We start from the raw sequence: 24,622 nt of genomic DNA, 5'->3' as shown, positions 1-24,622 counted from the left end.
AGCTGCTCCCATAACCTTAGGTCAGGAACTTGTTTCACATCAGGATATGTACTACCTGTCACTTTCTTCCCACTTTTATTGATTTGCTTTTTCTAATTCAACTCAGTTGTTCCAGATTGTTTGTTCAGTTGTTTTTCAGTCATGTTCCCAGTGCTTTGCCATTTCCTTCTCTAGCTTTTTTTCTAATAGATGAAGAAACTGAGGCAAACAGAATCCTGTTGTGTCTTGCTCAGAGTCACATAGCTAGTGAGTGCCTGAGAGTGGTTTTGAACTCAGGAAGATGAGTATTCTGTACTCCAGAATTGGCACTCTACACTATAACACCTAGCTTCTGGTTCTGGATTAACTTTCCTAAAATGCTACTTTCTTTACATCATACCTTTAGGCACCTAAAAAGAATCCTCACTCTTTAGTTAGCTACTGAATGAATACATTAGATACATTCGGATTTTAGTTGGGATTTTATATAGCTTGCATTTTAATTCTTTGGTTCTTTGCTGTTTCTATTAACTCATGGAATTATTCTAATAAATGTTATAATACCAACTTAAAAAACAAAAAAAAAAACAAAAAAGAATCCTCACTCTCTAAAGAGTAAGTTGAAAACTTTTCCTTCAAACATTCAAGGCCTCTCATAATCTGGATCCTCTGCCATGCAACCTAATCCTTTCAACACTCACCCCTGCTCTAGCCAAAACAATCTCTTTTCTATTCACTGTACAAGAAATAGTCAGTTTTCCTCATGGAGTAATTCACTAAATCATACTGACTAGAAACTTCTACAAACTATTGTTACACTATTTAAAATGGGTCCTCACTGCACCAAGGCAATCACTTCACCCCACACAAATGATTCACTACCCCACTCACTAGAATAACTAGATCAAAGCATTTCAACCTTCCTTGAGCTTTTTTATATTTCCTCTCTTCCCATCCCCTCAGCAGAGGATCTAACCTCGCAATTAATCCAGAAAGAAAGAAAGAAAGAAAGAAAGAAAGAAAGAAAGAAAGAAAGAAAGAAAGAAAGAAAGAAAGAAAGGAAGGAAAGAAGGAAGGAAGGAAGGAAGGAAGAAAGAAAGAAAGAAAGAAAGAAAGAAAGAAAGAAAAGAAAGAAATCATTATCTGAGTGCTCCCTGTTCTTTTCTGCTCCTCATCCCTTATCACTTGGATTTCTCCTCCACCAAATACTCTCACTATTTCTTCCTTTGCCCTTGTTTCACATGAAGAAGTGCCAAGGCAAACCTTGCCAAAGCAAATCTCTCTACATGACTCAGTCCTAATCCATCTTCTCCAACAGACAGGTCCCTCTATCCTACTCTTACGTTCAATATTTCCATATTTACTGACTGTCTCTGTTGCCTAAAAACATGCTAATATCATTCCTATCATTAAAAAAAACCCTCATTTGATATAGCCATGATTAAATTTGAGAAAACTTTCCACTTTATCATTCAAATGAATGAAGTTGCTCCCTCTAAAGTTACCAATGATCTCTTAAATCACCAAATATAAAGGCTTTTGATTAGTCCTCATTCTTCTTGATCTTTATGAAGAGACCACTCTCTTTTCCTGGATTCTCTCTTCTAAGTTGTCTTTTAAAATTTTGTTTTGTTTTGTTTTTGATATTGCTTTTTCCTTGATCTCTTTCTACTTGTCTGACCATTATTTTTCAGCCTCTTTTATAGATCTTCCACTAATCAGAGTGTTCCCTCAAGGGTCTGCTTTGGACCATCTCCGGTTGTCCCTTTAACAATCTTTGTCTTGAGAACTCATTATCTCCCCTAGGGTCAATTGATTTTTTTTTATGGGGAATTACCCTTAGATTCATTGCATCTACCTCTCTCTCCTCATCTCTTGTCTAGAATCACCAAGTGCTTATTGGACATCTCCAACTGGTTGTCCTATAGCCATTTCAAAATGAACATATCTAAAATGAAACTCAAGGGCAGCTAGCTAGGTGGCACAGTGGATAGAGCACCGGCCCTAGATTTAGGAGTACCTGAGTTCAAATCTGGCCTCAGACACTTAATAATTACCCAGCTGTGGGGAACTGGGCAAGCCACTTAACCCCATTTGCCTTGCAAAAACCTAAAAATAAAAAATAAAAATAAAATGAAACTCATTATTTTCTTCCCTCTTGTTTTTGTACTTTCCTATTATCAGTAAGGAAGCCAGTATCCTCCTTCAAGTTCTCAAACTCATTTCTTCAAGATCTCAAACACATCATTCTTGACTCCTTGTTTTCACTCAACACACATATCCAGTCCCTTACCATTGTTACCACTTCTGCCTCCACAACATCTCTCATATCTCTTTTTCAATTATAGAACCATCAGTCATGTACAAGCCCTAATCATTTTATGCCTAGGATACTGAAAGAGTCTGTTGGTTGGTCCCTGTGTTGAAAATCTAACCCAACTTCAGTCCATTCTCCATTTGGCTAATCTTCTTCAAGTGCAGACCTGACTACATTCAACAAACCCCATTGGCTCCCTATTCCTCTTAGAATAAAGTATAATATATTCTGTTCACTTCTAAAGACCTTCACAACCTGGCAACTGTCAATCTTTCCAGCTTTACCTTTTATGCTTATCTAGTAACACTAGTCTTCTTACTGTTCATTTCTCAAGACACTCTATCTCTCACCATGGTATCTTTTCATTGACTGTCCCTAGTGCCTGCCTTTAGACTATCCCTAGTCACTACTAACCCTTCCTGCTGAGATATAAATAAATTCCAAACAACTAGGATTACACTATGGAGGTCCTTTATGGTCATCTAGTTCCCTTATTCCCTTCATTTTTATATATCAGGGAATACATTTAGAGAGGCAAGGAGACTCACTGACAGTCTTACAATCATCCATAGCAAAAATAAGATCTGATCCCAAGACTTATGGCTTCAAATTTTTTGCTTTTAGAAATTCTTCTAGCTAATAAAAAGTAGGCTTTTATACTACATATTATATTACGAAAGGTAATATTAAACTGAAGTAGGTGACATAAATTTTTCATAAATAGAAAACATCATATAAATAATTTAATTGTGTTGTTGGTATATCTGTATTAAATTTCAATCAATACTTCCCACGGTAAGTGTACACTAATTGAGAGTTTTAAGTTATGGAGAGGTTCTTCAGGAAATATTAATTTACTTTAAGCAAATACTTTCTCCTTTCAAAGTATTCCTTAAAAATTATATCCTAAATTTCATTTCTACTTCACAATAGAAAAAATAATGTAACTTCAAAAAGAAGGCAATCTAATAGATAATTATATCAACAAATATTTCTTGATGTCAGGAGAAAAGAAGAGAGGCATTCACCATGGTGAATGATGGTGAACTGCTGAGAGGACATAGACAAAAATGGCAGAGGATGGGTTGTGATCTGCCTTACTAATAAGTGATCCATTTGACTAGCTAATCATTTCAGACCTGGATACAAATGTTCTGCCAAATCTTGATGTATGATACTGGGCAAATAAACTTTAAGGACCTCAGTTTCTTCATCAGTAAAACAAGGGACTAAACAGCTGTTCCTTCAGATCCTTTTCAAGTTCTAAATCTAAGATCTATGTTCTCTTTTCCTGAGTTGTGTAAGGTATTAAGTAAGTTTCAACAACATAATGTATATGGAATAGTGCAATGAATGAGAAACACAGAACATCTAGAAATATTTCTTAGCTTTGAGGAAGAATCATATCACAAGAAAGTAAACATATATGACTTCCTTAATTAAAATATTCAAAGTAGTTGAGTGCCTAAGACATGTAAAGCAACATCACCAGGTTGGGCACTAGCAACACAAAAATAAAAATGAAATAGTATGTTTTCTTAGAGAGATTGGACTTATTTGGAGGAAGGCAGGTAAGTTATAGATATACAAATAAATATAATGTAGAATGTGATAGGGAGCAGAGAGGTGCAAACTACTCTTAAAAATGTGTGAGGGAGGGGCGGCTAGGTGGCATAGTGGATAAAGCACGGGCCTTGGAGTCAGGAGTACCTGGGTTCAAATCCGGTCTCAGACACTTAATAATTACTTAGCTCTGTGGCTTTGGGCAAGCCACTTAACCCCATCTGCCTTGCTAAAAATAAAAAATAAAAAATAAAAAATAAATGTGTGAGGGAGGGACTGCTTTAAGCCTAGGATTCATGGAAGAGATGCTTGCTACTTGAATTGTTCCTTAAAGGACAAGAAGGATTTCAATAAAAAGACTAGAGGAGGGCATATATCCAAGCACAAGAGACAGCTGAAAATGAGAAAGGATCAGCTAAAATTCCAATTTGGTTGGAATGTAGATTGAAGTATGGTATAATTTGAATATAGCTAGAAAGGTAAGGTGCACTCAGATTTTGGAAGACACTAAGTTCAGTCATATTTTATTATATAGGTAACAGGTAATCACTAAAGGTATCTGAGCAAGTGAGTTTCAGAGTTAGATCTTTGCATTGAAAAGATCATTTGGGCATCTGTGTGAAAATTGAATTAAACATATTTAAAGAGATAAAGATATGGAGGCTGGAAAACATGTTAAACTCATTCTTCTGAGAGTAGTCAATCAATAAACACTTATTGGGTACCTTCTATATGCCAGATATGCTAAGACCTAGGATACAAAGAACACAAAGTCTGTTCTTAAGAAGTTCATAGTCTAAGGAGGAACACAATATACAAATTACTATGAATTACCATGTAAGTGTATGAGTGAAAATGAAGAAATATATGTGAAAGTTACTGGAAACTGAGGAGAGATGGGTAAAAAAGGAGTCAAAAAAATCATAGAATGTGGGGCAGCTAGGTGGCACAGTGGATAGAGCACTACCCCTGGAGTCAGGACAACCTGAGTTCAAATCTGGCCTCAGACACTTAATAATTGCATAGCTGTATGACCTTGGGTAAATCACTTAACCCCACTGTCTTGCAAAAAATCACAGAATGTTAGAGACTATGAGACAGATAATCCAATCCAACTTCCTTACTTTTCACATGAAAAGTCCTCAAAGTACCATTGGGAATGAGCGACAGAGCTCAAATTTCAAAACCAAGTTCAGTGCTCTTTGTACTATAACCTCCTCAAGGTTCTTGGTCCTAGGACACTGGGAAGGGAGATACCATATACAGAGATGGGAAGCTGGGAGGTGCTGTAGAGTTAAGAGAAGGAGGAAGAGTTTTGTTTCAGATATGCAGAGTTGGTGCCATGGGAAGGGACATCTAGGTAGACATATCCAGCAGGCCAAGAGAAATGGAGAATCCCTGCTCAACTTCAAGACTGGTGCTGGATACATTCATATAAACATAATTTGAATTTGCTATTGACTCTCAGAAGTGAATTATGAAGTCAACAGCTTTGTCTGATGTCACTATCCATTCAGGCTAATTTCCTATACCTTTTACTCATACAGAGCAATAAAATCATAACTGATGATCACAATGTTAACCATGAGGCACTGCAAGAGATTTTATTATCAGTAAGGCAGGAAAGTGATCAATGCCTTAGTTAAGCAAAAAATTAAATGACTCCTGGGGATTCTAGATAATTAATGATTATGTTTGGAATACCAATTTTATATGATGAAAATCTATCCAAGCTTCTTAAAAGATGTGTTGCTCTGGGCCACTTAAATAACTAGGCTCTATTTCAATTTCTAAATGCATCATACAGCAATTCATATATTTTACAGTTACAAAGACAAGAATAAAGTCTTAAAAAAGAATAAAAGTAAACAAAGGATAAAATGTTAGTCTGCAAAGCACAAATCATAGAATCAATAATCTCCAAAATTACTATGAATATTAACTCAAAATTTAAAAAAAATTCAGAATTAACAATAAAATTTTAGATATAATTAATCCCTTTCAGAAATTAATGACCCAATTCAAGAAGAATGAACTAATAGAGAGAAAACATTCTAATAACACTTCCAAAACTGAAAAATTGACCATATGGAGGGTGTGGTACCAAGTGATGAAATGTCAGGCTTCTGGAGATGTCCCAAAATGTCATTAATTTGAAAGTGATTTTCTAACATGCAGACAAAAACTATACAGGCAAAACCAACAGAGATTCTACCTACTGAAAAGGTGGTTGCTTAAGCAATCAAAGAAGTGAGAAATTAGAAAATATCAGATTCACTGTAGGAGAATTTCTAATACAAAAGCATACCAGACTGTTTCAGAGATGTTTCAAGTGCATACAGCAAACTCAAATTAATCTTTATTTCATATAGTCATAACAGAAGGATAGTAAAAATATGAATACTTGTGGTTTCAATGTGTAAAGTGCTTCTGGATGCCCTTTAATCCCAAAGAAGTCATTTGACTTACTAAAACTGAGATATAGTTACTTTTACCGACATATATACATACAGGCAGACATAGAAATAAATATAATGTATACTCCTAGCATAATGTTCAATTCTTCACAATTTGGCCTCAACCTACTTCTCCAGCTTCATTTCTTACACATGATGTTCTTAAGGGTCTCCATGCTTTTTCAGTGACTGTTCTTTCCCAAGAAATTTGTTTCTTCCTCATTCCTATCTCATAGAATTCCTGATATCCTTCAAGTTGAGCTTAAAGACAATGGTTTTCTCCACAAGAGACAATGGTCCTTCCAAGAAAGACTACCCTCTTTATTCTAAGCAAACTTGCATATATTTTGTGTCTTTGGCTATGCATGTTGTATATGTGGGTGTGAAGACATATTTGTATGTGTATATATTCTACATATAAATATGAATTTAGCCACTGCCTTTCAATGTAAACTCCTTGAGAGTGGACAATAGGGGCATTTCTGCCTTTCTATCATCAATACCTAATACAGTATATGCCATACAGGAGGAACTTAATCAATTCCTAATATTTATTGATAAATGGTTTATTAAAAAGCCTCTTGAATTTTGATGAATCTTGTAGAATTGAGGGATCTTAAGGACTCAAAATTCACCAAATCATTTCCTGGATTTTATTTATTCTGTACAACAGAAATTTATTCTACTGTGTTGTCCTTGTGCTTTTCAATCATTAGACTTGGGTTCTAGTGTGGGTCTGTGATTATGATGCTGAATAAGTCACTTAATAAGAGATTTGGATTAGATGACTGATAATGGATTAGAAGATGAATTTTTCTCTCTAAAATGTTATGCCTTGATGATGATTTCAAGGGTTAAAACTTAGATATTTATATCCACATGATATCATTCTGGATTAGTTTTTTAAATGAATTTGTCTTAACTTAATTCCAAATTTTATTTTCTCCATTGTGCAGTATAATTTTTGTAACCACATCTATGTGACATCAATACTTATAGGGGACTGACTCAAAGAGTAAAAGCTTCTCTCTGAATGTATCAAAAATAATCATCTCATTGCATCTCATCTCAGGGGCAGCTAGATGGTTCAGTGGATAGAACATCAGTCCTGGAGTCAGGAGGATCTGGGTTCAAATTTCGCTTCAGACACTTACTAATTACTTAGCTGTGTGACCTTGGGCAAGTCATTGCCTTGCAAAAACAAATGAACAAAAATAATTATCTCATCTCAGCAATGACATATTTTTCAGGTCATCTTTTCTACCACACAACTCTGGGATTTACATTTAAAAATTAGACTATAAATAGACTATAAATAATCTAAATAAATGAAGTTACTCTAGAACCAATCATGAAAAAATTCAAATCTAGAGGAAAGTGTTTGTAGGCTTGGCTAATATATGACTTTTTAAAACACTACAACTAAATACACAAAAGAGAGAGTCCTTAGATTAACTACAAATATTGATAAAGAGAAAATCGTGATTTCATATTACAACTTTGCAAATCTCTTTCACTCAGTTTTAGAAAGAACTGTCTATAGCATAGAAAGTAACATGAAAATGGTTTCACCTTACTGGATTTGGACACTATAGCCTTTCCAGCCCATTTCATACAAGCACAGATTTATGTGATTTTAAATAATAATAACGAACTCTCATCTATCTTTCCCCATCACAACTATTGTGGTTAACCTATGCTAATTTCCAATTAACACCTATGATTTGAAAATAAGAAAATCAGAACAAATATGTAGGGTTTTAAGAATATTATTTCTCCTTGATAAAATGGTTATAACTCAGTACTATGAAGTGTGTGCTATATTGGTATTCAGAGGGACTGGAACTTCATTTGAATCCCAGTCCTACCAATTGCCACATGACCACGATCAAGTTATTAATTTCTTTGGACCTTTGTTTCTTTAGCTGTAAAAAGAGGGAGAGAATACCTTTCAGGTCCCTTCCAGTTCTAATCCAGATCTGATATTCTGATTGCTTCTTGGTTTAAATGCAGAATCTAAGATTATTATTAATATGAACCTATTAGAGTTAATGCTTATCTGGCAGCCCTTGAAGAAACTGCTAGATAATGAAGGAAAAAAAGTATTTATACTCAATCAAATATAAACTTGGGCTCTGCACCTTGTTTAAAAGACTACTTTATATAAAATATGGACTGTAATTCCTTTTCATTCACCTATAAAATCTTAATAAAGTCTCATCCACCTTCACTGTCCTTTGGATGATCTCCTAGTTCTTTCAGTAGGACATATAAGAGAATATGTTTGCTGATTAAATACAAGCTTTGACTTTAAGATACATATAGTACAGAAAGAGCAGCTTTAAAGAACATGGGACTGTAGTCACTGGCACGGTCACATTCAAACAATATTCCATTCACTCACAATGTACCTAGAGTGAAATGCATTTCCCCCCTTTTCAAAGAACTTGAACAAACTAGAAGAAATACTTTTGACTGGCTGAACAAAGTTAACAATTTAGAAATATGTCCTTTATTAAAAAGTTAATAGGAAGCCTTGGATTTCATATAAGACAGTGTTAGATCACTGCTGTCAAGTTACTTTAAAAATATTTCTAAAAGCTTTTCAAGAATGCTAAAAGTTACTGCACAAATATGCTATACATGAGGGGAAAAAAGTAGAAAGGAACACCCACAGGAACATTTACCTTCCACTGCTCTTTTGAAGAAAACTTTGCAGCTGCCACAGGTCACCACCCCATAATGACATCCTGAAGCCTCGTCCCCACACACCAAACATATTTTAGAAGGTCTTGAGGATGTAGTTGAAACACTTCGTAAAGAAGAACTGTAAAAAACAAAACAAGATTGAGATTATATGAAATGTAACATTATTTCATAATTTTGTAAAAGAAATGCTTTGTAAACTAGTTATAGAAGGGACAACACACCAGCTTGGCTATTCACTAGGGTCACCTCACTGAGTTTAGTTTTCCTCACTTTTATATCTTTTTATCATCTAGTTCACAAAATTGCTATGAGAATCACATAAAACAGAGAAGACCTTAAAATTCTACAAAATTGTAAGCTGCTATTCTTTATTGGTAGTTCAGGTTTTCTCATTAGTGAATTGTAAAGTCAGAAGGAAATCTTTAGAATTCTTCATTCTCTACACAGAAGAGAGGAATAGAACCTTGTATTCCTGGGTTTGAAAGAGATCATAAAAAAAGAGTTGGACTATCACTTCCCTGAAGTGGAAGGGAAGCAGACTGACAGGAAAGAGAGGAAAATACAAGAAACAAGGATCAAATTTAAAATATGATCCAGAATGTAAAATATTGTGGCATGTTCACATTGAACCTAACTGTGTAAGCTCACATTGAACTTAAGATCTAAAGATCTTGCTTATATTTTAGTTTTCTCTAATAATTTCAGTCAATTATAATTTATTAAACAATTAGTATGAACCAGTCATTTGTATAACTGCATGAAGTAGAGTAAATCATGGTTTTATAATAAACTCAATACTTCTCATATGTGTTCTATTGATTTTGGGTTTATAATGTTACAATATTTATCTTGACTAAAGTAGAACTCCTGCAAAGTAATTTTATAAAAGTATATATATAAGTCTCAAATTCACATTCAAAATTCAGTTTTTCAAAGTCAATTCCACCTAGTTTTCTTATTTCTGTTGAAAATCAAAGGAGTGAAATCTTAAAGAGCAGCCTGACTGTCTCTTCAACATCACTTCCACATAACATTTTCACTTCTTGTTAATTCTATGACCACAGTATTGCTTACATTTATTTTTTCCTATTTATTGCTTACTGACTTAGTTTAAGCTCTCATTTATCTAGGGTATTTTAAGAACCTACTATCTCATTTTACTGCCTTTAATTTCTCCCTTCTTCAAGTCATCCTTCATTCAGATGCCAAAATAGTTTTGTGCCATTCATTTGCCTCATATCTTTTAATGACCTCTCAGTACCAATAGAATAAAAGCCCGATAGTTAAGGTTCCCCACAATCAGGATCTAACATCTATTCTGCCTTTTTTTTTTCATTTTCTTCCCACTTTATATTCTTTATTTTCTCTAAACTTTGCTTGTTCTTCAGTCTCATTTAACTCACACATCTCATTCTCATAGACCATTCCCCATCCCTAGTCCTCCCGTTCTCTCTCTAATGTGAAATATTTCAACACTCTTAAGCAACATAAACTTAACACTTAAGCAAATAAATCTATGTATCCAATGTTCAACTCTCTCCCGAATTCTAGTTCCTGGGTCTTCATTTGCCTGTTGGATCTCCCACAGGTATCCCAAAATATGTAATCAGAATTCATTGTCTTTCCCCTTGCATTCTCACTTAAGTTTGTCAAAGGTACCATCTTATTTTGGGGCACCAAGGTTTGTAACCCTGGGAGTTATCCTTCACTCTTCATTCCCACTCACCAGTCTTCTCCCCTCCATTCCCTCCACACCGAGTCACTTCTTACATATGTACCCATTACCTCTCTACTTATGCCATAACTATCCTAGTCCAGGATTTTATCTCTCATTAGAACTTCAGTAATAGTTGCCTAATTTCTCAAATGAGTTAATATTTACAAGGGGCTAGATAATGCCTGGTTCATAGAAGACCTAATAATAAATGCTTATTCCCTTCAGTATCTCACAAATACAACTCTTATCAACAAGACTCTCTCAAAGTAATCCATTCTCATGACTGCCAAGTTGATATTCAGAGGATGTTGGTCTGATACTGCGACTTTCCTGCCAAAGAAGCTCCAATGTCTTTTTTTTTTTTAAATCTGTAGCACCTAGCCTAGTGACTTGCAAGTATAGTTGCTGAATAAATACTGCTAAATAGAATTAAAACTTCAAAATTTCATTGGTCCTTTACTTTGGACTTGGATACTTGAGAAGATAAGGCTCTGATTACCAAATGAATCATTTTTACTTTCTTTACCAAAATGAAACAAAACCAAAAACCCCTACTCCTTTACAAAAATTCTGTTGTTCCTGGGATAATTATAATGGAATCTGACTTAATTCATCAATATTCTAGGAAAAAAACTTTAAGCAATTTACTTACAAACTCTGAAGAGACTGTCATATACATTGCATTCAAAGAATTAAATACAAATACAAACATGAATATTTGTCCAATTAAGTGGACTAGGCCATGAGTCTCTCCCCCCCCCCACTTACTTCCCCATCTCTGCTTATTCATAATTTCTAAAAAGAGAATAGCAGTTTGGTTCTTTATTTTGAAATCATACTCCTAATCTCATTATATTAGAACATAAGTTTAAAGAAGGCAGACAGTGCTAATGAGGTCAGGGTTGCAGGTTCAATCCCCATATGGTTTATTTGGCTTGGCACAGTAAAAAATCTGTTCTATGACCACAAACTGTACTCCAAAGCTCAACCAGCTGTCTCACAAATATAAATCATTATTCACAAGGGAGACTGGGCAACAGAGCATGAATATCTCAGCATAACCCATCACCATTAAAAAAAAATCCCAAAGTACACTATTTGTTGATATTGAGTCAAATAAGTTGTTCTTTTTTTTAAATGATCTTTTCTAATTTTTATTTATTTTTAATTCCCCCCAATTACATATAAAAACAAGTTTCAATATTTACTTCGAAAACCTTGAGTTCTGAAGTCTTTTTTCTTCCTCCCACCACACTCCCTCTCATTGAGAAAGCAAGTTACTTACTCTAGGTTAAAAATGTATAGCCATGAAAAACATTGTTACAATAATCTTGTTGTAAAAGTAAACATAACCCCACCCCAACAAAAAATGAGAAACCTCAAAAAAATAAAATGGAAAAAACAGCATGCTTAAGTCTGTAATGGACATCATCAACTCTGTCTTTGGGACAGATAACTTCTTTATCATAAGTCAGAGTTCTCCTGGGTCACAGCATTGCTGAGAGAAGGTAAGTCAGTCACAGCTGATCATCATTAGCCTTTTCTTTCCTGAATTATAGTCATCAGTGGTCTGCTATTATTTTATCTGAAAGTCTCATCATCATCATATCAGAGTGTAACATAATGAACTTAATTTCTTCCTCCTTTGCCCTTTTACTCCTTCAAACTTCTCTATTTCCATTTAGTCAAGCATGTTGGAATCATCTTTAATTCTTTTCTCTCCCTCTTCCTATACTATACTACCCTTTTGCCAAGTCTTATAAAGTTTTATTCCAAAATATATTATTTGTGTAGGTTCCTTTAATTATATTCACATGGTCACTATTCTAGTTCAAGACCTTATCTGTCCTGGACAACTGCATTAGTCTCCTAATTGGTTTTCATGCTTACATTCTACTGGCTTAATAGGCTTTTCAACACATTAATTCATTATTGTAAACATTCAGTGAAATTCATTCACATAATATCATATAAACAAGCGTCAAATATTAAAATCAAAAACAGATTCTGTGTATAACATGAATTTTTAAAAACTTCAACAAAATGTATCCTTCTTAACTCATAAAATGAACTGAATAATTGTTTTAGAAAATTTTTTCTTGTGCTTCTTGAAGTAAATTGTTTAGACATCATATTTAACCTGAAATAATAACTAGTTCTAATTTTATTATTATGTTATTTAGCATGTGCTATTTTAAAATATACATATGTCTTCTTCAATTCTAAATGATTCATTAGTACTTTCAGACAGCTCATCACAAACCAGATTTCTTTTTTCATAGTAATTCATAATGAATATAGGTACTAAATATGGGTTATAACCTCAGTTGGATGAATAAAGTCACACCTAAAGTTATCTGGCAGCCACTAAAGATACTTTCTCACTAAGATGAAAGAGATAAATAGTCTAGGAAATTGAAATTTTAAAGAACAATTACTAATCATTTCCTTCCCAGGTTATTCTTCTTCCATCTTTCTTAACACAGTAGTTGTAAAAGCACAATTCAGCACAGTTTATGCCATTAATAAAATTTGACAGAGGAACACTGCTTAATAAAGTACTACCTGGCTATAAGGTATGTAATTTCTAGATACAATATTTTGCTTAAATGAATTCAATTTACCTGAAAATGAAAAATATTTTCTTCTAAAACCAAAATACCAAATTATACTTGAAATAGTTTAAAGCCAGTAAAATATTTTGAAGTAGAACTAAAAACAAAGGGAAAAACAATATGAATCAAGGTAGAAATTATTTGCATCTCCAAGATCAAACTTCTACATCCATTAGATTTTTTTTGAAACTATACCAATCTTCAATAAGTAGAAATTCATAATTTGATACCACAAAAATTCTTTAGCCAAAGATAAAATAATGAAATTTTCTCAGCATTTGACTGAAATTTTTGTAAAGTATTATGACAGAAACAAGAATAAAATAGAAAAGCCAAACAACTACTATCAATTATATTGAATACCTTCTATGCATAAGATACTGTTGCATATTACAAGCACAGCTCTACTTTTAAAAAAAACTAAGAGAAAATGAATGGTGGAGAGAGAATTTGGAACTCAGGATTTTTAAAAAATGTTTAAATTTGTTTCAACATAATTAAGGTAAAATAAAATATTAATTGTGAAAAACAAAACCAAAATTTATTATTTTCTTATTTTTAACACACTTTTCTTTTTGTTTTTTTTTTATTTTGTAAAGGCAGTGGGATTAAGTGACTTATCCAAGGTCACACAGTTAGGTAATCATTAAGTGTCTGAAGTCACATTTGCACTCAGGTCCTCCTGACTCCAGGGTCAGAGCTCTATTTACTGTGCCACCTAGCTTCCCCTTAACATTTTTTTCTTTTTTCACTTTGAGTTCCAAATTCTTTCCCTCTTCCAACTCACTGAGAAGGCAAGCAATATTTCAATTATATGTTTGAAATCGTGAAAAACATTTTATTAGCCATACTGTCAAAAGAAAAAGCAAGAAAATTACATTCACTTCATCAATTTTTTTCTCTGGATATGGGGAGCATTTTTTAATGATGAGACCTTTAGAATTGTCTTAGATCATTCTATTGAGTAGCCAAGTCTCACAGTTGAACATCATTATTGCATCACTGTTAACTATGCACAATGATCTGGTTCTTCTCACTTCACAACATCAGTTCATATAAGTCTTTCTGTGTTGGATTTTTTTCTCTGAAACTACCATTCTTAATATTTCTTTTTCTTTTTTTTTTAGGCTTTTGCAAGGCAAACGAGGTTAAGTGGCTTGCCCAAGGCCACACACAGCTAGGTAATTATTAAATGTCTAAGACCGGATTTGAACCCAGGTACTCCTGACTCCAGGGCCGGTGCTTTATCCACTACGCCACCTAGCCGCCCCCTATTCTTAATATTTCTTAAAGCACAATAGCATTCTATCTCAATCATATGCCAGAACTTTTTCAACCATTCCCCAACAGATAAACATCCCCTCAATTTCTAATTCTTTGCTACCACAAAAAAGAGCTGCTGTGAATATATTTATACATAAAGGCCCTTTCTCCTTTTTCTTCAACATTTTTGAGGTACAGATCTGGTAATGGTATTCCTGGATAAAAAGATATACATAGTTTTATAGTCTGTAGGGACTTAGCTCTAAATTATTTTCCAGAATAACTGGAGCAGTTCACCACTCCGCCAACTGGCTGTATCCTTATTTTACTTCATCTCTTCTAACATTTTTCATTTCTAATAGGCATAAACTAATACCTCATAGTTGTTTTAATTTTCGTATCTCTAATCAAAGCTTATATAAAACATTTTTCATATGATTGGATAGCTGATTTTTTTTTACAAACTGCTTATATCTCTTGAATCATTTATGAATTCAGGAATGGCTCTTATTTTGATAAATTTAATTCAGTTCCTTATATAATTGAGAAAATAAGACTATCAGACAAACTTGTAAATTTTTTAAAATTTTATTTTACTGTCTGTAGGGTCTTTTTAGCAAAATGTAGTTTTCCTGATATCTCTTTAAATTGGTCTATTTTTGCTCTTGCTTTGAGATCATGATTGCTAACCTTTCCCTTTTTTTAAGTTCAGCTGAAGTATATTAAATTCTGCACTATCCTTTATTTTAAGTCTGTGTATATATGTTGCAAGTGTGGCTTGTATAAGCAACATATTGTTGGATTCTTGCTCCTAATCCAATCTGCTATCTGAATGCATTTGATGAATGAATTCATCCTATTCACCCCCATAGTCATGATTACTGTGAAATTTCCCTCAATACTGCTTTCTTTTGTTTGATCTTGTCTCTCAGAAGTCTTTTTGCTTTTAACCTCTTCCTCCCTTTATCTGTTTTCCCTTTTTATCAACTTACTCCCCAGTCTCTTATCCACTTCCCCATCTCACTCCTTTTGAACAAGGTAGATTTTTATTCCTGGGGGTGTGACTGTGTGTGGGCCTGTTTCTGTATTCTTCCTTTTTTGAAGAAAATCCAATGAGAGGAATTGGAAATGTTCAAACTAGAATCTAGATTTCTATTTCTTGAATTTTTTTTTCTTATTCTATCACCTGCACAGAATAAAGAAGGTAAATATGGCAGCTAAAACAATGAGAAAACTTGAAAGATGACTATGATCAAAGCTCTTTGTAACTTAGCTCCTACTACCTTTTGGGTTTCCTTACACCTTACTTTGTCATATACTATTCCATTCAGTGATCCTGGTAGTAGTCTCTTGGTTGTTTTACCAACAACACTAGAAGCATTTTTCAAATCCTTCTTAATTCTAATGCTTTCCTTCTTTTAATTATTTCCCATTAATCCAATGTATTTAATCCAGCACATGGTTTATCTGTATATTTGTGGTCTTCCCTTAGATTGTGAAAACTTAAGGATAGAGACAATCTTTTGCCTTTGTGGTATCTTTTGCACTTAGTATAGTGCCTTCCATGTAGTAATCAATATCAAATAATTAATAATTTATTGATTAATATAATGAGAAATGATCAGGGAATGAAAAAATTTTATCTAAAATAGCTTGAGGAACTGTTATAATATAAGAAAATATACTGTCAATAAAGCTAATCAACACCATTTGATAATTTTCAACAACATTTTATATCTCAGAAAGATTTTTGGTGATTGATTAGAATTGATTTTGTCACTTAGTCAACAAACATATTAAATGCTCAATATGGACCAGAGACTGTGAAATGGCCTGGAGATACAAAGACCCTGCCTTCAAGAAGTTCATATTTTAACATGAGAGACAAATATGAAAATAACTGTTATAAACAATTTCTAAACAGAATAGATGCAATATAATCTCAGAAGATAAGATACTAAAGTTTGGGAAAGACAGGTAGGTATTGATCAGATTTGGAAAGGGGTGAGGAAAACTAAATGGTGAAGACAAGCAGAAAGAGAAATGCCTAGCAGACCATCAGTGAAAAGACAAGATGGCAGAGACCAGAGTGGCTGGTGTGAAACTGAGAAGTAGGTCAATTATCACAGCATGTTGAAGACATGAAAGCTAAGAAGGGGATGGGTTTTTAAAAGCCAAATAGAGGATTTTATTATTTTGTCTTGACTAATCATAATTTTATTGTGTTTTTCTCCCAGTGGGTATGGGTAAGGTGTGGAACTTGGGGGGGGGATAAAATGCTTGTTAATTGAAAGCAAAATAACATAGAAAGTCTTTTCTATGGGAGGGAGTGGGGAGAAAAAAAGAATTATTAAAATCAAAACACCTTTATTACTATTAGTCAATGGATACTAATAAGGAAACTATCATGCTGATTTCTAATGTGTTTTTTATATTTTAAAAAATGATCCTTTAATTGAAATATTGAAAAATATTCATCAAATGAGATACAAAAGAAGTGTCATATTACAAAAAGTTAACTAGAGAATATTCAGAAAGATAAAAATAGAACAATCTTTTCACTGAAATTTATAAAGAAAATAAAATTTACTCTTCAGCGAAATGGTAAAAGAGGTTAAAATGAATAAGAAAATGTATTTTTTTCTGCATATAGAAGGTACTGGCCATCTTATACATAAAGTGCTTCCTGAAAGACCTACAGGAAAACATAAAAAATCAACTTGTGAAGAAACAACCTTGGCTAGTAGAAAAGTTTAGTCAACTGACAGTTCTTCAGCTATTCTGCTGACCAAAGGAGAGCTGAACCCCTGGTATGGGTTGTGTGTTTGTGTGTGTTTGTGTGTGTGTGTGTGTGTGTGTGTTTGTGTGTGTATGTGTGTGTGTATGTCTGTATGAATATAAGTCATCTGGTTTACTGCTCTATAGAACCATCTACAACCAAAGATAGTGATAACCCTTCATTGTCCTCTGTAGTTCAAGAGGGAGAAACAGAAAGGGAAATGTTGGCTTTGTATTAGTTTTTCTGTGAGCTAAAATTATTAGAAAAGAGGTTTTGTTTTAGAATCTCAAGGAGGGAAAAAAGCAAAATTCTGTTGAGTAAAGTAGAGCTGGATGGGCTTTCATTGGATTACTCAAAAAGTCAACCTAATGAGTTTTGCATTTCTCTGGCTTAAGGAAGCTACTTGTAACTGAATAAATGAATACTGGTTATTATTCATTCATTCATTCATTTATTAATTTGTTTTTGCTAATAGAGCACAACACTTTCTCAGCATTTGGGAAAGGTAGCAGTGACCTAAGAGAACTCATCACTATTTAATTGACTCAAGAGTATCAGATCTTTGCCCAGAAAAAGATTGTTTTAAGACCAGAAAGTGAGCACTTGGAAGAGAAGCAGTTTTGCAAGGGTCAATCTGGTCCTGAAGAGACCAATGACATCAAAACATTCAGTCTAGAGTTGAATTTCCCTTGATTCATGAATTTTCCCTTTCATGTACCTACATGCTAAGTTTCTATAAGTTGTACTCATTTTCTACCACAGGTACTGCATGCTTTAGTGCATTTGTCACAGGTTATTGATTAAATTATAATATTTTGATTATTACTGCTTTTGTCTTTTATTGAGTAAATTTTATGATTATTATTGCTTTTTGCCTTATTGTTTAGTAAATATCATTTGAGGAATGGCTGAATAAGTTGTGGTAGACGACTAATGGAATACCACCATGCAATCAGAAATGATGAATTCAATGATTTCAAAAGAACATGGAAAGATTTTCAAAGAATAATAAAGAGGGAAATGGGCAATACCAAGAGAACATTGTATATGGCAACAGCAAACAATTATTTTTATCTATTATAAATTTCCAAATTAATTATAAAGGATATATGAAGAAATATTCTATCTGTAGCAAAAGAAAAAATTAATAAATTATACACACATATAAACCAATTTATTTGTGTCTGGTGATAGCCATCTCTAGGGTGGGGGGAGAGAGGAAAAGGAAAAAAGAAATTTACATTACAAGTTAATTGTGTATTTGAATATAATAGCAAAATGTGCACAGTAGATTTGCAATTTCATGTGCAACCATCTTTTTATAGTATTATGTTATAGAAATATTTATTTTCTTCCATAAATTAAAAATAAAATAAGTTTTTTAAAAATTCAATGTTTCATTTTGATTGATTTTGTTCAAATGGGGAGCACTAAGATGGAGGCTAAAGTCTGCAGTAGTGTGCCTTACAAATATATATCTTCCCTATCTCATCATATATACCAAGGTTAAACGTAAAAGTCTACAACAGAGTTTAAGTAATGGTAACATCATCTATCCTGGTTGGCTAGCAAGCAAACTGATATAAATTTATATTGGGTGAGCAAGCCAGTCCACAGAGTGAAATTGGGACTCCATATAACTTCATGTGGAATGGCAAGGAAGAACTTGGATGTCACTATTATTATTATTGTTACTGCCTAACAACTAGGGTTTTTATACTGTCCTCTTTCAGAAAGGAAATAAAAAGAGGATGATTCAAATGTATGCTTTAATAGCAAACCACTAAAAAAAAGAGCAGTTTTATTTGTAACACATTTCTTATTGCCAGAAATTACTTAACAAGAACCTTAAGAAAACTCCCAAATTAATTTAAATTTATATTATTAGTTAAGACAGTCAAGTGATAGGGGAAGACTTTTTTAAGAATCATAAATTTTTTATTATTTATAAATATTAATACAAGTGAAAGTGCCAAGTGCAAAGTCCTTTTCTTTTGTTTTTTTTAAAATATTTTTCTAATGTAATTTTTTTCCAATTACATGCAAATATAGTTTCCAACATTGATATTTTGGAAGATTTTGAGTTTCAAATTTTTCTGCTTTTTTTCTTCCCTACCCCCTCCACATATGAGAGAGTAATATGATAAAGGTTTTATGTACTATACAATCATGTTTAATATATTCTAAATTAATCATGTTGGAAAAAAGAATCAGCACAAAAGGGGAAAAAATCATGAAAAAAAATTTAAGTGAAAATAGTATGCTCTAGTTTATATTCAGATTCCATAGTTTTGTTTTTGTTTTTTTCTCTATGTGGATGGCATTTAAATGGAATGATTTTTCAAAAATATCATAAAACATGAAAATATATAGAAAGTGTTTTATGTTTTTAAACATAGCAATAAAAAGCAAAGATAGAGAACCAAAGGCTGCCTGCCATACCACTCCACAAGCTGCAGGAAGCAAAACAGGACCAAAAAATCTGAGCAACTTCTAAGTTAAAAACAGAGAAAGATGTTTTAGACTGAGAAGAGAAAGTACAAGAAAAATGGTGTTTAAAGTATAGGTACTAACTAGTAAATGATCAGGAGCTCTGAAAGTCATATGCAACAGAAGTAAAATGATTCAATGGACTAAAAGTCAGATTGGATTCAGAGTCCACAGAGACTAGTGGTTAAGGCAGACTACTAGGCAAGCACTCACAAGCTAAAACATGGAAAAATCAGAGATCAGGACAAGGTAAGGACTCAAGACTAGATAAGTATAGATGCAGAGACACTGGACAAGAGAAGAGGAAACTCAAAACCCTACTGGAAAAAGGACCCTCCCATATGATGTCTTATTAGGACAAGTAGGGTCAACTCAAGTCCTGCAATGCAGCAGTCCGGTAGATACAGATAAAAAAGAATTAAAGTATGGAAATATTGTGATAGGAACAAAGGTTTGCAGAGAATAATTGATCATCCACATAGAGTCAGATAATAAGGAAGGTGAGAAAAAATAAATCTGTTAAAATGAAATCAGGTCAGTAAAATCAGTAAAATTTTCAGAATATGATAAGTATTTTGGGGGTAACTTCTGTTAAGAACAGATGGTGTTCAAAAAGACAACTGGCAAATGATTTAGCAGATTACTGGGAAGGTGGCTACATACAAGTCTGGTCAGAAGAGTTATCTAAAAATGGCATAAATTGGAAGGAAGCTGTAAAAAAAGTTTAAAGAAGGAAACAAAGTTTGGCTACAAATGAATTTTGGGCACAGAGAAGTAATTCTGAAGTTAAAAGGTATTTGTTATAGAATTGTCACTTCACTATGTTTGGGTCCTATGAACAAAAAATGCTTGTCTGAATGTGGGAAGACATGAATATCTCAAAATGGAACAACAAATGAGATCCTTGTGAAGAGATAGTTATATGATTAAAAATGGAATGAAGGAGATTTAATTAATGGATACTCGTTAGCAAATTGCCTTCAAATAAAATTTTTAAAACATTATTTGATAGCAACAAAAGCCAAAAGTAGGAAAAATAATATTTTACATCACTTGATTCATCTTATTAGTTGCACTGGCTAAAGAAAAGGCATTGAATATAAAACTTTTTAGGAGAATTTTATTCAAGAAACCATAATTTTTCATCTAAGTAACAAAGAAACGATCAGTAAGAATACTCAAGCTCTTGCACTAAAAAAGTGCACTCACAAAGAAGTCAAATGCCACCCTTAATGCTATCCAAGAATAAAAGGAAGAAAATTTCAACTCTTTATTCAGAATAGTGAGTTATAAGGGAAAATCACAAATTGGAGATTGGAATAGATCATTTACATAATACTTTACAGTCAGAAAATCACTTTACATACATTATCCAGTTTGATCTTCTCAATCACCATGTAAATTAGGCAAAACTAGCATTATATCATTTTCTTTTATGTAAGAGAGAGGTGAAGTTCAGAAAAGTTAAAGGAAATTTTTAAAAGGTCTCACATCTAGTTCAGCCTGTCTTCTCTTTCCAAATTGTTGCTTGTTTCATGTAATGAAAACTCTACATGAGGGGCAGCTAGGTGCTGCAGTGGTTGGAGCACTGGCCCTAGATTCAGGAGGTCCTGAGTTCAAATCTAGCCCAAGACACCTAATAATTACCTAATTGTGTGACCTTGGGCAAGTCACTTAACTCCACTGCCTTAAATAAATAAAATGAAAAATCTCTACATGAGATTTTGAACAATATTCTAACTTATTTTGTAAATAATCGATAGAGAATTAGAATTATATTTTTCTTAGGTCAATTTACTCACACAACCAAAGCGACTCTAAAGTCATTTACCTCAGGCTCATTTGTAAAGTGGAAACAGTAACAGTACCTATCTCTCAGGGCTATTGTAAAGAACAAATGAAATAACACAGTTATCATTTCACATCGTGATTTTTGCCATTGGAGTTTTCCATAAACTACAGGTCAGCATAAGAAATTTAATGGGAATTTGAGGGGGGGGTTACAGAAGCTGCAGATTGTTATTTGAAGGTCAGCAGGTAACAAAGAGCCTATGACCAAATATTTAATGCGAATTTCACAATAAGGCACTATAAACATCCAATAAAAAAAAAAAGAAAAAATTTGAATTTTTTCTCTGGTATGAAATGAGGGCCAAAAAAATTTTTTTAGAAAGATTTTATTTATTTTGAATTTTACAATTTTCCCCCCATTCTTGCTTCCCACCGCCCCCCCCCCCAGAAGCCATTCTGTTAGTCTTTACATTGGTTCCATGTTATACAATGATCTCAGCTGAAAGTGATGATAGAGAAATATATCCTTAAGGAAGAAAAATAAAGTATGAGATAGTAAAATTAAATAATAAGATAACATTTTTTTTTCTAATTTGAAGGTAATGATCTTTGGTCTTTGTTCAAAGTCTATAATTCTTTCTCTGGATACAGATGGTATTATCCATTGCAGAGAGCTGAATTGTCCCTTGTTGTTGCACTGATGGAATGAGCAAGTCCATCAAGGTTGATCATCACCCCCATGTTGCTGTTAGGGTCTACAATGTTTTTTTGGTTCTGCTCATCTCACTTAGTATCAGTTCATGCAAATCCATCCAGGCTTCCCTGAATTCCCATCCCTCCTGGTTTCTAATAAAACAGTGTTCCATGACATACATATGCCACAGCTTGTTAAGCCAGAGGGCCAAAAAATTTTACTCAGATTTTCTAGATTATGCAGATGCCACATCTCTAAACAGCATGACATGGAAGGAATAAGTCTATCTGTAAAGTGCTTAGAGCAGTACTAAGTATTAAAGAAGTGCTATCATCATCATCATCACCATTACTATTGCTTTAAAATGCTCAATTTATAGACAAATATTCAACATATAACCCCTTCAAAAACTGGTATCTTCCTCTTTGCTGGAAAGGCTCATGAAATCTATGGGAAAATATAAGATGACTTCTTGGAAGATTATGCTAGAATATGCAATTAGTAAAATACCAGAACTTTGATTTTGCTTTTGTTAACATTGCTATATAGTTTCCACTAGCTGAGTTAGGAACTCATCCACATCTTATCAACTAGTGTGATTCTTATACATATTTTCTCCTAAATCTTCCATTGATGATATAACCAATGGGCAGAAGGTCATCATCATCTGCTTTTACATGAAAAGAATCTGAGGTTACTCGTATTGAAAGAAAATTATTCTTTTATTTCTTTGATGATAACCTGGCTTATCCTTTCATAGGCTACTTGAAGGCAAGGACTATGTTTTATGCAAACTCTGCATGGATACATTTTTTGAACAGAATAAAGCCTATTAATTTTTGCCTATTGTAGTTGTATCTATATACACAATAGTCTCAGTATTAAACAATTTATATATCAGCACAAGATAGGTACTTTATTATAGGTAATAACTCCTTTTACCTTTTCCTGCTACAATTTTTATTCTATAATTAATAGGTAGATGATGAGTCAATTGAAAGAGAAGTTGTACAAATATTTAACTATGTACTTATAAATTCAGGTCCAGACTTTAGACTTCTGCTTAGGGCATTCTCAATTATTGTAAACCTTTACTTTACCTGCTCAATTCAGACATTTCTACCTTTCTGGTCTTATCTTCATAAATTCTGCAAAGCTCCCTTAACCAGCTTAGGTGATCTCTGACCCATCCATAGACTCAATAAATACTGTGTATTAATGTTTTAAAATTTAAATTTAACCTAATTTAAATTTAAGAGCTGCTGAGATGAATCAAATGCAAATGTATGTAAGAATGTTAGTGAATTAATCGTAATTAGTTCTTACATTTTTTAATGGATTCAGTTTGGCAAGGTAGACAGTCTCACCTTTCATTTCTAAATCTTTTGCACTTAAGGGAAAAAGAAGGGACAATACCACAACCAACTAAGCATTCAAAGAATGCCTAAACTTGCATTGTTACAGCAGAGCATTAGATAGTATAGAGTAAGGATTTTTTGAGAGGAAACAAAATTTATTTTTCTTTTCTAATTATGTGCTTGAAGATAGAGATGGAGAGTGGGGGGGAATCATAATACAACCTCACTAATTGAAATGGATATTGGGAGTAGTTTAAGCTTACAAATTAAAGAAATGACTTCTAAAATTTTACTCTAAGAAATGTAGCATTATTACTTAAATAGAGAAGATGAGAATTAGAATTTTCCCAACCTACAAGCCACAATTGATTCTTCTGGGCAAAGAAGTTATTCCATTGGGTCCACAAATCTATATTTGTTCCTAAGATTATTATTATAAAGTTTTCTGAGGTTTAACTATATAGAAATCAGAATAATAAAGAAAAATAACTTTCATAAAAGAAAAAGTTGTATATCTTAAAGTCCATATGCATTACTATTTTTAAAAATATGTGGATGCTATTGTGACTAATAAAATAGAACTTCATTTAAAAGTTTTATTGAATTGTCTAGTATTTTTTCAAACAATGAATATAATTACCTTTACAATTTTAAACTAACCACACCTATCATTTTAGAGTAAACAAAATTTATTTTTACATTAGGAACAAAGTTGTAATGCTCAGGATCAGATATATGAGTACATTATAATATAAATGGATCCTTAACTCTGTTTGCCTTAGTTTCCTCATCTGTAAAATGATTAGGAAAAGAAAACAGCAAACCACCCATGGCTTTGTCGCTTAAAGTACAAACAAGGTCACAGAAAGCTGGAAACAACTGAAATGACTG

At 33.1% G+C, this 24,622-nt stretch overlaps 1 protein-coding gene across 5 annotated transcripts in view; it reads right to left on the bottom strand.

Moving 5' to 3' along the window:
* NR3C2 (nuclear receptor subfamily 3 group C member 2) overlaps positions 1-24,622 on the bottom strand; it is a 389,957-nt gene that overhangs the window by 176,866 nt on the left and 188,469 nt on the right. For 4 of the 5 annotated variants that reach the window (XM_074229160.1, XM_074229161.1, XM_074229158.1 and 1 more), the window contains exon 3: positions 8,991-9,142. In XM_074229160.1, the coding sequence (XP_074085261.1) occupies positions 8,991-9,142 (152 nt within the window). The remainder of the gene's footprint in view (positions 1-8,990; positions 9,143-24,622) is intronic. The other variant, XM_074229159.1, reaches the window with a different exon arrangement.

This window comes from Macrotis lagotis, chromosome 3 (assembly GCF_037893015.1).
Source record: "Macrotis lagotis isolate mMagLag1 chromosome 3, bilby.v1.9.chrom.fasta, whole genome shotgun sequence".
Taxonomy (NCBI): domain Eukaryota; kingdom Metazoa; phylum Chordata; class Mammalia; order Peramelemorphia; family Peramelidae; genus Macrotis; species Macrotis lagotis.
Note: the sequence above shows the minus strand (reverse complement) of the source record. Positions and strands in the feature narration are given on the sequence as shown.